Genomic DNA, 16,311 nt, shown 5'->3' on the forward strand with positions numbered 1-16,311 from the left:
CCAAACCATCTCAGCCTGTAGAACAACTTCAAAACTCCTGTTCACAGATAATGGCTATCCAAAAGCTTTTTTCAGTCCTCTTTCTTCATCTGGTTCTCGCTTTCCTGCTAGTAGAACTCACTAATGCAGGGGGGTTGCAACTCGGATTTTACCGGAGAACCTGTCCTGATGCAGAGCTTATTGTACATGAGACCCTCCGCCGGTACATTTCTAGGGACCCAACCCTTGCCGCTCCTTTGCTAAGAATGCATTTCCATGATTGTTTCATCAGGGTGAGCCCTTAAGCTACGCTACTGTTCAATTCACACAGTTGTGAAACATAATTTATCTTATATCATTATTTTCAACATTACATTGCTGCTTAAGCACACGTAGAACAATATCCTAACAAGTTGTGGTTTCAGGGATGTGATGGCTCTGTGCTCCTAAGTTCTACAGAGAAAAATCAAGCAGAGAAAGACGCGATCCCGAATAAAACCTTAAGAGGATTCAATGTCATTGATGCTGTAAAATCTGCACTGGAGAAGAAGTGTCCTGGTGTGGTTTCCTGTTCTGATGTCTTGGCCCTGGTGGCTCGTGACGCAGTCCTAATGGTATTAAATCTTCCAACACAAAATTTATCTCCACTAATAAACTGCACAATATGCGCATGTGCTTAATCAAAGCCTTTCCTTCCAGATTGGCGGACCACATTGGGATGTTCCCACGGGACGCAGAGACGGAAGAGTGTCGATTGCCAATGAGGCTTTATTCAATCTACCATCTCCTTTTGCCAACATAACTGTCCTGAAACAGCAATTTGCTGCAACGGGTTTAAGTGTAAAGGACCTTGCAGTTTTATCAGGTAGTTTTCGTAACAAAAAAAGCTATCTATTAAGCAAAATATCAGCGTATTTACTTGGAATATTTTTTGGTGACAGGAGGACACACCATAGGAATTGGACACTGTACCATAATCTCGAACAGGTTGTACAATTTCACAGGCAAGGGAGATACTGACCCTTCATTGGACCCAAGGTACGCTGCTCAACTGAAGAAAAAATGTAAGCCTGGAAACTCCAACACAGTCGTTGAGATGGACCCTGGTAGCTTCAAAACTTTCGACGAAGATTACTACACCATTGTAGCTAAAAGAAGAGGGCTATTCCGATCTGATGCAGCTCTTCTTGACGATGCTGAAACAAGAGACTACGTCAAGTTTCAGTCAAGGACACAAGGATCCACCTTTGCACAAGATTTTGCTGAATCCATGGTGAAAATGGGCTACATTGGAGTCCTGACCGGCAAACAAGGCGAAATCAGGAAACGTTGTGCTGTTGTGAACTAAAAGAATCTTTATTTTGATTTTTTTTTTACAATGATTTAATTGATTGCAACAAAGTTGCATGGATTTGTGTTTGTTTCTTTTGGCTTTTTAAACATCTGCAAAGGAATTGGATGCAGGAATTTTTATTTATTTTTTTGAAATTTTGAGGTTGTTCCCTTTATTCCATTATCTTTCTTATGAATAAATATATTGATTTCCTTCATGCTACTGTCTTGCCTTTCTCCATGCTTTGAATTTTCCTTGAAACTCCTTCCATCTTATACTTGATGCCTAAGTTGCACCAAATTACAAGGCATAGAAGAGAGAAAAACACCAGTTTTGTGAAAGACTGCTACTTTATAACTGAAAAAGGAAAACAAGAGGAGCCCATTTTAGAACTCCCAAAAGGGTCTCTAAAACACTTAAAACCCTTCTCTTTCAGTTAAAACAGAAGCTACCACAAGTAATGAGCAATTCCTCTGCTTTCTTTTAAATTCTTGTTTGCCTTCCTTCTTGTCTTAAATCTCTTTCCCTTTTCTTTATACACTAAAAAAGCATCAAATTCATGAGAGAATGTTGGGTAAGTTTCCTGTTTTGATTTCTGACATTTATTTTCTTTAATAAGTTCTTATAATTTGTTCTTAATAAAGTTTAATGAAATCATCTTTTTATTATAATCAACCGTGTTAAATTTATCAAACTCAATATTAAAAACGATATCGTTTAAGATTAATCAAGTTTGAGAGATTATTTTCTAAACTTAAATGAAATTTCATTATAATCCACAAATTAGTGAATCAACTTATAAACTCATTGGATATAACTAAATTTACACCATCTATCAATTAAAAAACTATTATTGGTATTTTCTTACAGAAGATGTCGAATAATAATAATAATAATAATAACAATAAAAGCACTTGCATAGATAAATAAAAAGTTAACGTTTGGAAACTTAGATCACAGTTTTGGGCCTCAGGTTTAAAAACAAGCCTGTAGCAGTGTAGCACGTAGGGACAGTGATTATTTGAAAAATGTAATAATAGTCATTTTTTAAAATATTTTTTATTTAAAATTATATTAAAATAATATTTATTTTTTATTTTTTAAATTAATATATTAAAACAATTTAAAAACATAAAAAATAATTTTAAATAAAAAAATTTAAATTTCACCAAATTTTTGTTTGGATCGCAATTCTAATCGAAGTGCTCGAGCACTCTCACATTCCGTACAAATTTGAATAAAAATTGCTTGCTTTATTATCTTTGTAATCTCCGAGATGATGCCAAAGCACAATGGATATCCCAGAAACCACTTCATGGCAAACCCCCGGACTTGCAATTCAGTGAAACCACCCTATGAATGGGCATCTTGGGCACCATTAAAGGACTCTGGCTCGGCTTGATTATATAGTCATGAGTCATCCCCTATCCCTGGACCTGAGCTCCAATAGGAAGCCTGATAACACTTTCAAGTGGCCCAAATTAGCCTAGTGGTTCCCTGTGGTTCATGCATAGTAAATTCACTACAGCCTATCTGTGGTCTCTTCTTTCAGCGAAATTGCCAAAATTCTTTTCCTGTTTGTCATTCACTGGACATTGAAATGCTATACGGTGTTAACAATGTAAAAATCATGTTATTTTAGCTCATAATTTTAACCAGATTCTGGCATTCTGCATTCTTATCTGTTTCTCTGTACTTCTTTTTGTCAATGATGTTTCCCTCTGTGAAAGTTCCATTGATCAACCAGGGAAAGGATTACACTTCAACTAGCTAGTCCAGTTGGTTGTGTACCTTCCCCTGCCCTAAGGGCCTTGAGCTGAACCATTCTGTATAACCAACAACAAAAAAAACACACTAGAGAAAAGACTAAATTTGTTTAAGTTGGTGTGCTGTAATGGGATAGGAACTGATGATCTTTATTGTTAATCATACTTTTTTAGTTTGGGGTGCATGCAACCATGCGTTCCATCTTCATTGCATCTTGAAATGGGTGAATTCACAGACTTCACAAGCACACTGTCGCGTGTACCGTAGGGAATGGCAGTTCAAAGAAACCTGTGTTTGTTTTATTCAGGAAAGTTCAAACTCTTTAAACTTCGTTCAGATCATACTAACCGACATAATCTAATGTATTATTCACAAAGTATCCTAAAAATCGGGACAACCCTTTCAAAGTTAAATTTCATCCACGAGGTACAGATTTTTGACTATTCGTTGTTGTGTGTCCATGTGAGGAAATTGACCTCATTTGTACCATAAAGTAATTTGCCAGGAAAAGGCATATAAGTCTGTACTGTGTTTCATCATGAGAACAAGGACCCTTGTCCGCCACCATTTATCATGTCAATTGTCAACCAATACCACTCTTTATCTATACTATTCTGAGAATCATCAGTGGTTCACAAAATTCGTTGGCATTGCTGTGTAAGTTTCTATGCATGCATGCAATACAGTTCGAATTTGGTTCAAAATTGTTACATGGGTACACTTCTTTTGTACTGCTGAGTGCTGAGAATTTTGCAGCAAGTTTCCCTTTTGTTTCCAGTCCAACTGTTGGATTAGCTGGTCAGAACATAAGAGCCTTACGGCTTGTGGATCGCTAGTGGGCTGGAATTAATGATAGCATTGTAAGCCTAATGAACCATGTATATACTCGGGACAGTGATATTATATCAATTTGTGCACAGAAACATGAGCCTGCGCGCACGTATAGACACACACACAGAAGGCCCTCTGCCGTCTGAAGGAAAGAACCAACAAAAGCCATTCTTCCTTCTAAAGCAGTCGTATTCTTTAATTGCATGGAGTTTGTTCGTAAAGTAAAGACACTGAAGCTTCAATGCAAGGATTTGATGACGTTTTCTTTTTCTGATAATTCTTCATCTTCTTTTATATATATATATAGATGTAAGAGAAAGGATTCATCTCTTGCCAAGGACTTCTTTTTGGGTAATCCCTCGTAGGAATAAATTGACTGATCCTATAAAAGGTGAAGAGCAGCGTGTCCACCACTGACACAATTCAACATAAAGAAAGCACATGCAAAAGTAGGGAGCCAGGAATATTTTTTCTACTACAGTACAAATACATATAAATTATTTTTAACTTATATATATATATAAATTTATCAAGTTGACAATAAAATTTCAATCCAAATATATAACATAAAATAAAAAAAATAAAATAAAATTTAAAGTATATAAAATTAAAATTAAAAATAAAAATAAATTACACTATCAAAGTTACACCCTTCAATATTTTGTAGAAAAAAATTCATCTATAATCGAATCTGAATCAATATATTCAACAAGCTCTTGTTCAATGTATATCATTATAAAATCCGTTAAGAACTTCTTTTCATTTTATTGCGAAGCACAATTTTAACATGTTTCATATCTGAAAATGCTTACTCTGTAGTGGCAGTGAAAACATGTAAAGTCAAAACAAGACGAATCAATTTGTCAATCAAATGATAGCGTTGTGACTTATTTGTTTCAGCAAGCTTGTAAATAGCATCGACTTTAAATAATTTAAAGTTGTCCTTAGGTTCTAAAGCAGAGTTAAGTATAAGGAGTTTCACTGTCCCGTTACTAAATCTAGAATTTAATTCTTCCAACTGAAAATCTATTGTTGAGTTAAATATATCATAATAATAGTGCTGGTAAACTGTCATTGATCCTTGTTGCTGACATGAACGATATTTATGAAATGCAAATGCAGAATATACAAGGATAAAATAGTGATGCAGACTACGAGAAGATTTGGAGAACTTAACTTTGAAATAACTAGTAAATTATTTTTTCATGTGTTTATTTCATATTTTTTCATGAGTCTGAATTCGAACTCCACAGCCCTCGTGCCATGTTTTTTCATATATTTATTTTTTATTGTGTCCTCGTAACTTCGTTTCTAGTTGTTGTGTATAAGCTTGGCTTGTTAAAGCTCAACTCAAATTAATGTTAGGTTAGCTTGAAGGGTTTCAAAAAATTAAAAAAATATGGTCCAGAATGGTTCATTAAAAAAAAACACGAAAGTAAAACTGTTATTAAACAATTTAGTCACATTTCATTCTATTCTACACAAATTAAGACAATACACTTAACAAGGTATTCAACAAATCATGATCTATGAATTAAGACCCATTAAAGTATTAAAAAAACTTAACGTATTCAAATTATTAGATTTTTAGGATACAATCTACTATAATAAATATGAAATATCAAATTCAAAATGAAAGTTCAAGACTTATAAATTTTTACCGATGATTTTGCATTTTTATAACTCTTTGTATACTATTGGAAAGAAAAGGCATATAAATCTGATTCTCACACCAATTAATTATTTGTATTAGATTCCGGACAAAGAAACTCCTTTTCTCAAGGTTCTAACCCCATGTTCTAACTACGACAATCTTGGAAGCCTCAATTCAAGAGTTCCCACTGCCTGCTATAACACCCAAACCTTCAGGGAGTAGGCGTAATTAGAGGCTTTCACTACGGACATTGTTTCCGTAAAAGACAAAGAGGGTTACTGAAATTTTTTATAATTAATATTTTTAGCTAGGCTACAGCCCACCTAAGCTCCGCCCCTGAGTCATGCATGGAAATAAATCCAGGGAATCCAAACTCGAGGCACAAGCTAATTGGTAGGAATCAAGGACGGGGTCCTAGCATTTTTGGCATGTATTTATGAAACATGTGCAGGTTCATATGTTTATTGTCTCCACCCTCCAGTACCCCATGACATAAAGCAAGAAAAAAATTATAATGTCGGGAAAAATATGCAATGTTAAATAATATTTATATAGATTTATTTATTAAAAGTAAAATAATATTTTCAGTTTAATTTATATATATTCTCTTTATATTTAAATTAACACTTAGAACATAAAAAAATTCTAGCTTTTTTTTATGTTTCATCTTAATTATTTTAAGAACAGAGACACGAAAGCCTCCTCTCCCTAGCTGTTTCCTCGAAAGCCATTCTTACCCTATACATTAGATTACTGTGTGAATATGCCGTGATATATTCCTCGGTTCTCTCACATAAAAAAAGCGACCGACAGCTTATGGTTATCATAACTTAATTATATTTTATGCAATTAGCAATGTGCTGATACTCTCTTCTATGTACTTGTGTTCTTTTAAAATAAATTGGGATTCTAGATTTCAAGGTGCCTGCTAAGGCTACAGAAACCTTGCATTGATGGATTTTTGCCTTTAAAATCACTAGTTTAGGTGTTGATAGTTTGTTTGACATTGATCAGAGAATGATTTGATCCCGATACGTTAAAGCTGATCTAAGCTCATTGGTGAGAATTCACCTTTGAAATAAAATAAGCATGGCAGTTGAGCCCTGGGTTTTGTTTTTGGTGATCAATACATATTGGTGGCAGCAGGTATCCAATTATTGATGAGAAATGCGAGCAGTTGGGGATTAATTAAGACAAGGCTAGCCATCAGAGAGCAGGTGAACCAGTTGATCTCATTCTTGCCATATATATCCATACAATTACCTTAAGATCAATTTCCTCCACGTCCCAACATTTCCATGGTCACCAATTTGTTTTATATTCAGTCGGCTTTAAAGAGATGATCAGGTTAAGTTTCTCCAGAGAAGCATGGGATTCTCTTGTAGTTTTCTCTGCACAATTACTCGTAAAGCAAGAGACTGGTGTTTGATTCTTACATCAATTTAGGGACACACATAACTAATTATCATATTTTTATCACTACTTTACATTAATTTATGTTTAAGCATTAGTCATGTTAGGTAGCTATGGGGGCCCTTTTATTCTTTATCTTTTTGGTAGCTCAAGTTGCTAAGGCTCATGCTAAAAGTGAGGCCTATAAATCTTGCCTCATGTTCCAACTTTAAAATGTACTATAGATCTTGAAGTGGCATAAACTCCCATAACCAAGGTTGTGCTAAGTGGCTTCCACAGTGAAGTAGGAATTTTCCCTAGAAAATGAGGGGGTTTCGTTATTTTGGGATGATGTTCTTTTGTCTTTTGGTATTTATGGGATCAACTGAAGCTCAATTGCAGATGGGTTTTTATTCTAGTAGCTGCCCAAATGCTGAGAGGATTGTGCAAGACTATGTTAACAGGCATATCCATAATGCTCCATCACTGGCAGCAGCTATCATAAGAATGCATTTCCATGATTGCTTTGTTAGGGTATGTGTCTTCAATCTTTTTGTGACTGCCTAGATTTTCACCTCACAAATCTTTGAATCCTTTTGTTTTCACTTTTTTTTTTTTTTTTTATCAGGGCTGTGATGCATCTGTGCTTTTGAACACAACTTCAAGCAATAACCAAACTGAAAAGGTGGCAACTCCAAATTTGACACTGAGAGGCTTTGATTTCATTGACAAAGTTAAGAGCCTATTAGAAGCAGCCTGCCCTGCTGTAGTCTCCTGTGCTGACATTGTTGCTTTGGTTGCAAGGGATGCTGTTGTAGCCACTGTAAGGACTAAAATAAGTCATAACCAAAAATTCAATGCATATGTATATATATCTTCTCATTATTTGGCAAAAACCCTTTTGTTTGAACTTCAACAGGGTGGTCCATTCTGGAGAGTTCCAACGGGACGAAGAGACGGGACAATTTCAAGATCCTCTGAGGCCTTGAACAATATCCCGCCTCCAACAAGCAACTTCACCAATCTACAGACACTTTTTGCTAACCAAGGACTGGACTTGAAAGACTTGGTCTTGCTATCAGGTACTGCACTTAAAGAAAATGCCACTCCCTAGCTCTGCATGTAATTTGAAACGTTGCTTGCCGCAATGTTTATCATGATCCTGCTGAATATTTCAGGTGCTCACACAATTGGGATATCACATTGTTCATCATTTTCAAACCGCCTTTACAATTTCACTGGAGTAGGTGATCAGGACCCAGCTCTAGATAGCGAATACGCTGCCAATCTCAAGGCAAGGAAGTGCAGAAGTCTTAATGACAATACCACTATAGTAGAAATGGACCCTGGAAGTTTCAGGACATTTGATCTTAGCTACTACAGTCTTTTACTCAAAAGACGGGGTTTGTTCCAATCTGATTCTGCCTTAACCACAAACTCCGCTACATTGTCTTTCGTCAACCAGCTACTCCAAGGTCCACTTCAGAATTTCTTTGCGGAATTCGCAAATTCCATGGAGAAAATGGGCAGAATCAATGTTAAGACCGGCACAACTGGAGAAATTAGAAAGCACTGTGCAGTTGTGAATAGCTAAGAATCTTCTGTTAATCGGTTCCTATGTGTGCATGTGCGTTTCATTTCTACTCAAATAATGCCAATAAGACTTTATTTCTTTTGAATTTGAGTCCACTTTTGCAACAAGAAAAATAAAAAAAAATTTATGTACTGTTTATATATCTCCATCTAGCTTACTCCTTATGGATTCATCTAATCACCTAGAAACAGCTCAACCATGTAGTACAGCAGATTCAGCTGATCTCCAATTGTATTAACGAGGCTAAAAGTGATAAAATACAACTGTGGTTAGGTAAAATAAGGTTGTTTAGCCCAATCCTTCAAAAGCAAACATGGCTACTATCTTTGGAATCAGCATAAATTGTCCATTAAGGATCTAAGCACGAGTTAGTGCCCTTTTCGAGACACTTACATAGTAAATCAATAGCTGATTTGCCAAGGACCAACAAGATGCTGTTTTGCTTTTGGCAAAGCTATAGTATAATTAGCATGAGCAAGCATAAAGGTCCAACAATCAATAAATGATGATTATAAAGCAGTGACATTGGTAGTCAACAAAGACTAGATCAGACACAAGCAAGATGCTGTTTTGCTTTTGGCAAAGCTATAGTATAATTAGCATGAGCAAGCATAAAGGTCCAACAATCAATAAATGATGATTATAAAGCAGTGACATTGGTAGCCAACAAAGACTAGATCAGACACATGCATGAATAATTAATATTCTGATTGCAGAAATCATGCAAAGATCTACCTTTTCTTTCTTGAATTTCATGTTTCTACTTTGGACAAAACGTATTCCTCTCACAGTGTAAACATATTAGAAATCCCATAAATAATTTCGATGAATAAGAATAAAGGGGTGTTGTATATGTTTACTAGGGCTTTAGCACCTTTAGGAATCGCATCTTATTTTCATAGCTAAATACTTAATTCATGGTGCTCCTGACATCAAGTAATTAAACTCATCAAAGCAATTTACATGCATATAAAAATTCCAGGGACAGACAAAATTCAATGGCTTGAAAAATATGGTGAAGAGTGATAAAGCTGCAACATATGTCACTACTTATTTTTCTTGTTCAGGGTAATTAACTTTGGTACAAATTACTCCATTCAGTGGCTGCATCAACCTAATCTTTTTCTATTTCATCAGGAGATGGTACACTTTATAGTAGGACAAAGATGGTCCATAATTATTTTCACTGTGTTCGTCTCTCTTTAGGTTTAACAATGCTCCTTTGGCTTTGTCATAGTGGACTCTTTGTGTCTACCAAGAGGTCAGAGGTTTATATCCTATGTAAAATACGGTCAGATTTATACCGGCTTGTCAAAAGAAAAATCTCCAGTTTTCTGAGTTTGAACTTGTGAGCACCCTTAGTACACAAGAATTAAATGATGGATTGTAGGTTGTTGGGAAACAATGAACTACTATTCTTATCTATGCCATGTGTGCTTAGTTCACTTATAAGGTGTTAATGCAGTATACAGCCTAAAAGTTTGACAGAAAGGTTTATGAGCATGAACTATTTGCAGTTAGAAATTAAAGTTCTGCCAATTTCCATCTCAAAAGGAGAATGAGAAGGTTGTTGTTTATTACCACATAATCTTAGTCAGCATGGAATAATATATACACAACAGGAGCCAGCTGAGACCCGGTCCACATGGTTTTCTAAAAATATGTGAGAAAATCATGAGGTTCTTGAAGGATACAGAACAGAAAAGGACTGGTACCCAATAGTCTAACACTGATTAAGCCAACCGCTTCCAGCCCCAGAAAAAATGTCCCCAATATACAAGAATAGGGCCTAATACCCATCATGTTAAAAGACTTTCCAGATTTGCTTTTGACCCCTTGAGAAGTTCTTTTGGTAAAAGATGAAACTGGGATGATCAAATCTAAATCTTACTAGATATCCTGTTGTCATCAATCTTTTTCCCTCTAGTCTTCTGTCACTTTGTCTGCTGCTTTTTATGCGGATTCCTACTTACATATTCACAATTCTTCAGATGTCAGATTCTTTTCTTGACAATATTATATATTCTTCATCACCCTGCTAGCATAATGGGTGGCAGCGGTATTTTAGGAAAAGGGAAAACAGTTCAGAATTACGATAACATAGCCGCCATAGAGCAGGTGAACAAGTTATATTTATTCTTTTCCTACTTTTAGCCGCCATAGAGCAGGTGAACAAGTTATATTTATTCTTTTCCTACTTTTGTTTGTACCTCAGAATACTTTAGCATGCCATAAAAAGAAAATTCTATCTACCAAATGTATACACATATATGTGTATCAACCGCCATCTGCTGATAAAACTATTGTTAGCAAGATCTATCCAGTCGAAACCAACCCATAATTTTTCATTCACCGAAAGATCAATGCAGGACAAGGAAATTTCGTCATCTGTAGATCAAATGAAAGGCCTTGATGATGCATGTGGGGTTTTACAGTAGGCTTACTTCACTTCTTCAAGAGCGACAATCCTAACTAATCATGCACTACTTTATACTAAAATATATCTATCTCATCACTACAAGATGGCACATGTTTGTTAGCTAGATGTACTGTATTTATCATTTTCTTATCGTACTTATGCTAGACGTGTTGTTTTTATCATCTTGGCTTCTCATCTTGTAGCATAAATCTAGGGCTATAAATCTTTTCTCATGATAGGCATTGCTTGCACATTTGAAGGAAAGCAGTTTCTAGTAGTAGTGTACAGCATTCTACATATACGATATTTAAGAAAATTTTATGAGAGAGAAAAGAAACTAGAAGCAATCAATATGGGAAAGATCGGTTGTACTGGGATACTAATCATTGGTCTTTTAGCATTTTTGGGCTCAACTAAAGCTTAACTAAAGATGGGCTTCTATGCTACGAGCTGCCCAAAAGCTGAGAAGATTGTGCAGGACTTTGTTAACCAGCACATCCACAATGCTCCATCCTCTTTGCTGAGTTAAAACAATTCAAATTAACATAAAAAAAAATACGAACATAAAAAAATAATTATTAATTATTTTATTTTGAAGTTTTGCGTTAACATGAATATAAAAAGATTATATATAGACTAAACTGAAAATATTATTATACTATTAATAAATAAAACAAGATAAATATACATATATTTCTTAACAGGCTGCAGCCTTTATCAGAATGCATTTTCATGATTGCCTTGTCAGGGTTTGTGCTTGCATGTAACTGCATTTTTAACTCTCTGCTATATGCCTTTCTTCTCATGATTTTACTGCACAATGTTGAGTATGTTGATTTTTCAGATTGTGAAATAACAAGAGAGGAAAAATGCTTGTGTCAGGGTTGTGATGCATCTGTGCTGTTGAACACAACTTCCGGCGAACAGCCTGAAAAGACAGCCAGTCCAAATCTAACAGTTAGAGGCTTTGACTTCATTGACAGAGTTAAAAGCCTAGTTAAAGCCGAATGTCCTGGAATTGTGTCTTGCGCAGATATTCTTACCTTGGTCGCAAGGGACAGTGTAGTAGCCATAGTATGTAATTCCAACACAAAAAACCCTTCACTAGATCTAATACTACTGATTGTTAAAAACACAAGTAAATTTTCTTTTCAATGTTGACAGGGAGGTCCATTCTGGGGAATTCCAACTAGCCGGCGAGACGGGTTTGATCTCAAAGTCCTCAGAGGTCATTTCCAACATCCCACACTCCTTTTGGCAACTTCACCACTCTACAAACACTCTTTTCTAACCAAGGTCTTGATTTGAAAGACCTGGTCTTGCTTTCTGGTATGTCCCATCTTAACATTTTCATTACGTGAGATTCTTACAGCACTAAATCATTGATCATCAAACCAAATTAATTTCTCCAGGTGCTCATACAATTGGCATTGCTCATTGTTCATCGTTTTCGAACCGGCTATACAATTTTACTGGGACTGGAGACCAAGATCCAGCACTAGATAGTGAATACGCAGCAAATTTAAAGGTAAACAAGTGCAAGAACATTAATGATAACGCTACTAAAGTTGAGATGGACCCTGGAAGCAGAAACACATTTGATCTTAGCTACTATACACTTGTACTTAAAAGAAGAGGTCTCTTTGAATCAGATGCTGCCTTGACCACAGATTCCGATGCATTGTCTATGATCAACCAACTACTCCAGGGCTCACTTGATTTCTATTTTGAATTTGCCGAGTCCATGGAGAAAATGGGTGTGATTAATGTTAAAACCGGCTCCAACGGTGAGATTAGGAAGCAATGTGCTTTGGTTAGTAGCTAGGGCTAAGTATCATGGGAGTTGGTGATGATTGCTTTGTGTTCTTGAAGGGTTATTCTTTTGCTGATGTGAATAATTGGACTGTATTGTAATGTTCCTTTCTTGTCTTGAGAAATTCTGTGGCCTGTGATTATCTTTCCTTAGCGTTAATTCGCCAGGGTTAATCAAAATCTGCCAAGTTAAATACAATTTATTATCTGATAAATAACTTAGTAGTATTTGGAAATACAGTTAAAATTATATTTTCTAAAAAATTAATTTTTTTTTAAAATTATTATTTTATGTTTTTAAATTGTTTTGATGTACTGATGTTAAAAAATATTTTTAAAAGATAAATAAAAAATATTTTTTATATACATTTTGAAGCAAAAAACACTTTTAATTATAACCACACTCTCAAACATTCTTTAAATGATGATGTAACTTGAAGTGCAAACCTCTTTAGTCTAACCATGCTATAAGAGGTTTCAACTAAAAATTATGTTGAATTTATTAGATATTTTTGTGTTGTCTTCAGAAATGAAAAAAAAAAACCAAAAATTAATTAAACCAAAATAATAATAATAAAAAAGGCATATTAGAAAACCAAAAATAAATTAATTAATCCAGTTTAGTTTCAATTTAAAGCTTTTAATATAGATAGAACCCTTAAGAATAAATATAAAAGATGTTGTTTATAATATGATTTCATAAAAAAAAATATAAAAGATGTTTCATTTTAAAAAAAAAACCTTGTATTTTATAATGGCAATATACTTCTTCTTCTCTTTTTTTTTATCTCAAACCCTTAAGATTTACATCATTTTATTAAAACATGAAATTTATATTGTTCCTAATGTAGAAAGGATAACAAGTTAGGTTTTACATGCAATAATTTTATGTGATTATACACACACACACACACACACACACACATACATATGTGTGTGTGTGTGTGGGGGTGTGTATGTTGTTGAATAAATTCATATGTTTTTCTATTTTTTTTATTTTTGTGATTATATTTATGTATGTTGTTAAGTATCTGCAATTATCTAATTCTTTTTATGAATTTAGTTTGCTTTTTTACATCTTATTCTATAAAAATCAACTCAATTTAGTCTTAAAAAGCCCATGAAGTTAAAAAAAAAAACAATAAAGAACTAACAAGTTTTTGCTACTTTTTTTTTAAAAAAAATAAACCAAAACTATTCAGTTTGAACTAGTTTTCAGATAGATTCGATTTTAAATATGTATGTGTACACATATACATATTTGGTTTGGTTGGTTTTTTTTTTATCAAAAATTTAATTGAATTAAAAATGATGACTCTAGTTGTAATTTTTATAAAGTATTGTGTTAGAAGGTATTTTGTTATAAAATAATAAATAAATACTATAACATAATAAAAATATTCTAAAAAGTTATTTTATTTATATTAATTTATGGTTTTTTTAAACTCGTATAGTATGTACATATTGTTTTTATAAGAGTGGTTCTTAAATTTAGAAAAAAAAAACGAAGGATAATAATATATGCATATAGACATGCTATCTTTTTTTAAAAAAAATCAATTATACATAAATTTTTTTAAAAAAATATAATTACATAAAAAATTAGCATATTTGACATGTGTAAATAAAAAAATTAGTGAAGAAAGTTATTATTTTAATTAAAACAATGAGTGGACCTTATAATAAGTGGTTGCGCTTTTGTTTAAAGACTTCTTCTTAAGGTTAAAAAAGTTTCTCCTTCCTATTAGTAATGTAGTATATTTAGTCCCTTTTCCTTAGGGAATTCTATTTTAGTCCCTGAAGAAATGAAAATTTTAATCTTTTTTCTCTTACATCTTTAACTCTTAAACAATAGAAAATTAAGTCTTCCCCCTTAAATATGAAACATTTGGTCCTCTTCTCTTCTAAGAATTTTAGTTTGGTCCTTAAAAGAAAAAAATATTTATTTGAGTCATCCAAAGTCTCTTGTGGATATAATACTTACCTAAAACCTATTACAAAAAAAAAAAAAAAAAACTTAATTACAATATACAAAAATTGATCCGAGAATGGCATTCATGTAATTCAATTCAGAGAATATGGCCCAAGAAATACCTTACTATAATATAAACATAAAAGCCCAACGAATCCCAAAATGGCCCGTACTTAATGAGCCAAGGTTTAAAACACCAAAGCCCAAATACTGACACACTAAAACCCTACAGCCCGAACGAGCGCACCAGAAATTATTTGAAACCCTAGTTTCCATGCCCCCAAACACTTAACAACATCCCCTATATATACACAACGAAACCCTCACAGCTTCTCATCGTTTCTCCCTCTACGCCAGACCACCTCGCGCAGATCTCAAATCCCATCAAGGGTTTATTCCCTTTCCCCTCCTTTTTTCGTTGTTGTACATGTTTTCTGCTGATTTTTATCGTGTTTTAGTACAAAAAAGTCTTGATATTTTGGTTTCTGATGTTTTCTTACGGAAAAGAAAAGAGTGCAGTGATGAAGCAAATTGTTTGTGGACTAGAGTTTCTGATCTGGGTTCTTCTCCCAGAACTTGATTACTAACCCTTGGCTGTCTGAGCACCTTTCTTGTTTGTTTATTCCTCTCTCCATCTCTCTTGTGTAATAGTTTAGGTGTTCTTGAGGAAAAAGTCTTTTTTGGTCAATTGGGCAAATGATGATAACATAAATATCTTAGCGGATTTCAGTGAGATTTTCGAGTCAATGATCTGATTGTTACACACACTGAAGCCCTTTTGATTAAATCCTATTTTTTGATCAATTTTCTTTTTTATTTTAATGTTGATTTTTCTAGCTAAATGCCTTTTGTATCGCAAGGGATGTGGTTGCTGTGATGAGGTTAAGCACTAAATGTGTTGAAGAGCAGTGGACAAGTACTTGATCAAGTACTTGCCGTGAGCTCTCATTTACAAACGACTTCTCCTTCCACTGAGCCTCTCTAATCCCATTGCATAATCTTACGTTTAGTTGTGTTTAGAGTGTTAATTATGATTAATGATATGATATTTTGCACCCATTACCAATTCTGGGGGATTTATCAGTTCCTCTTGGTATAATGGCTTGGGTGCTAGAACCATATTTTGTGGCGTATCCTGATTAGTGACTGATATCCGTGTCATCTAATCCTGGAAACACCACATACATTTTCCTGCACAGTAATGGCATGTCAAGCCCTCTCAACTCGCAAGCCCTTGCCTACAATCAAAAGGATGGTGGAGACTGGACTGTTGGATTGATTGAACTTGACCTTTGAAGTTTTCCAGGGTTAAAAGTCTAATTTGAAGAAAATTAAAATTAATCTAATAAAATTTATGAAAACAAAATTATCAATGATATCTAGAAAGATATTAATGATAATAAATTTTTTAATATCACTAGAAACATAACAAGATGAATTTTATATCAATTTGAAAGAAAACCAGCTATTGATTTGAGGGGGAAAAAAACCCAAATAATTATGGGTAATCATGATTGGCTTGGCACCTCAGGCTAGGGTTGGATTCCAAGTCCCATGC

The 16,311-nt window shown here is 34.2% G+C and overlaps 2 protein-coding genes, 4 non-coding genes and 1 pseudogene across 6 annotated transcripts; all 7 read left to right on the forward strand.

Annotated features, from left to right (window-relative positions):
* The first annotated feature begins 18 nt into the window (after positions 1-18).
* Positions 19-1,529, forward strand: LOC133673582 (peroxidase 27-like). The gene is made up of 4 exons (XM_062094457.1): positions 19-272; positions 405-593; positions 679-844; positions 921-1,529. Exons 1-4 carry the CDS (start codon positions 51-53, stop codon positions 1,325-1,327), a joined length of 984 nt encoding a protein of 327 aa, XP_061950441.1. The 5' UTR covers positions 19-50; the 3' UTR covers positions 1,328-1,529.
* Positions 1,530-7,181: 5,652 nt separating this feature from the next.
* On the forward strand, positions 7,182-8,635 carry LOC133672719 (peroxidase 3-like). The gene is made up of 4 exons (XM_062093222.1): positions 7,182-7,490; positions 7,585-7,779; positions 7,876-8,038; positions 8,135-8,635. Exons 1-4 carry the CDS (start codon positions 7,281-7,283, stop codon positions 8,548-8,550), a joined length of 984 nt encoding a protein of 327 aa, XP_061949206.1. The 5' UTR covers positions 7,182-7,280; the 3' UTR covers positions 8,551-8,635.
* Positions 8,636-11,321: 2,686 nt separating this feature from the next.
* On the forward strand, positions 11,322-12,794 carry LOC133672481 (peroxidase 39-like; annotated as a pseudogene).
* Positions 12,795-15,262: 2,468 nt separating this feature from the next.
* On the forward strand, positions 15,263-15,363 carry LOC133673605 (small nucleolar RNA Z157/R69/R10). Its single transcript, XR_009835018.1, has one exon. It is a non-coding gene; the product is annotated as a small nucleolar RNA Z157/R69/R10 (small nucleolar RNA).
* An 80-nt stretch (positions 15,364-15,443) lies between these two features.
* Positions 15,444-15,529, forward strand: LOC133673608 (small nucleolar RNA R11/Z151). The gene has a single exon (XR_009835021.1). It is a non-coding gene; the product is annotated as a small nucleolar RNA R11/Z151 (small nucleolar RNA).
* A 91-nt stretch (positions 15,530-15,620) lies between these two features.
* LOC133673609 (small nucleolar RNA Z152/R70/R12) lies at positions 15,621-15,733 on the forward strand. The gene has a single exon (XR_009835022.1). It is a non-coding gene; the product is annotated as a small nucleolar RNA Z152/R70/R12 (small nucleolar RNA).
* Positions 15,734-15,814: 81 nt separating this feature from the next.
* On the forward strand, positions 15,815-15,942 carry LOC133673614 (small nucleolar RNA snoR80). The gene has a single exon (XR_009835027.1). It is a non-coding gene; the product is annotated as a small nucleolar RNA snoR80 (small nucleolar RNA).
* The last annotated feature ends 369 nt before the right edge of the window (positions 15,943-16,311 follow it).

Source organism: Populus nigra, chromosome 14 (assembly GCF_951802175.1).
Source record: "Populus nigra chromosome 14, ddPopNigr1.1, whole genome shotgun sequence".
Taxonomy (NCBI): Eukaryota; Viridiplantae; Streptophyta; class Magnoliopsida; order Malpighiales; family Salicaceae; genus Populus; species Populus nigra.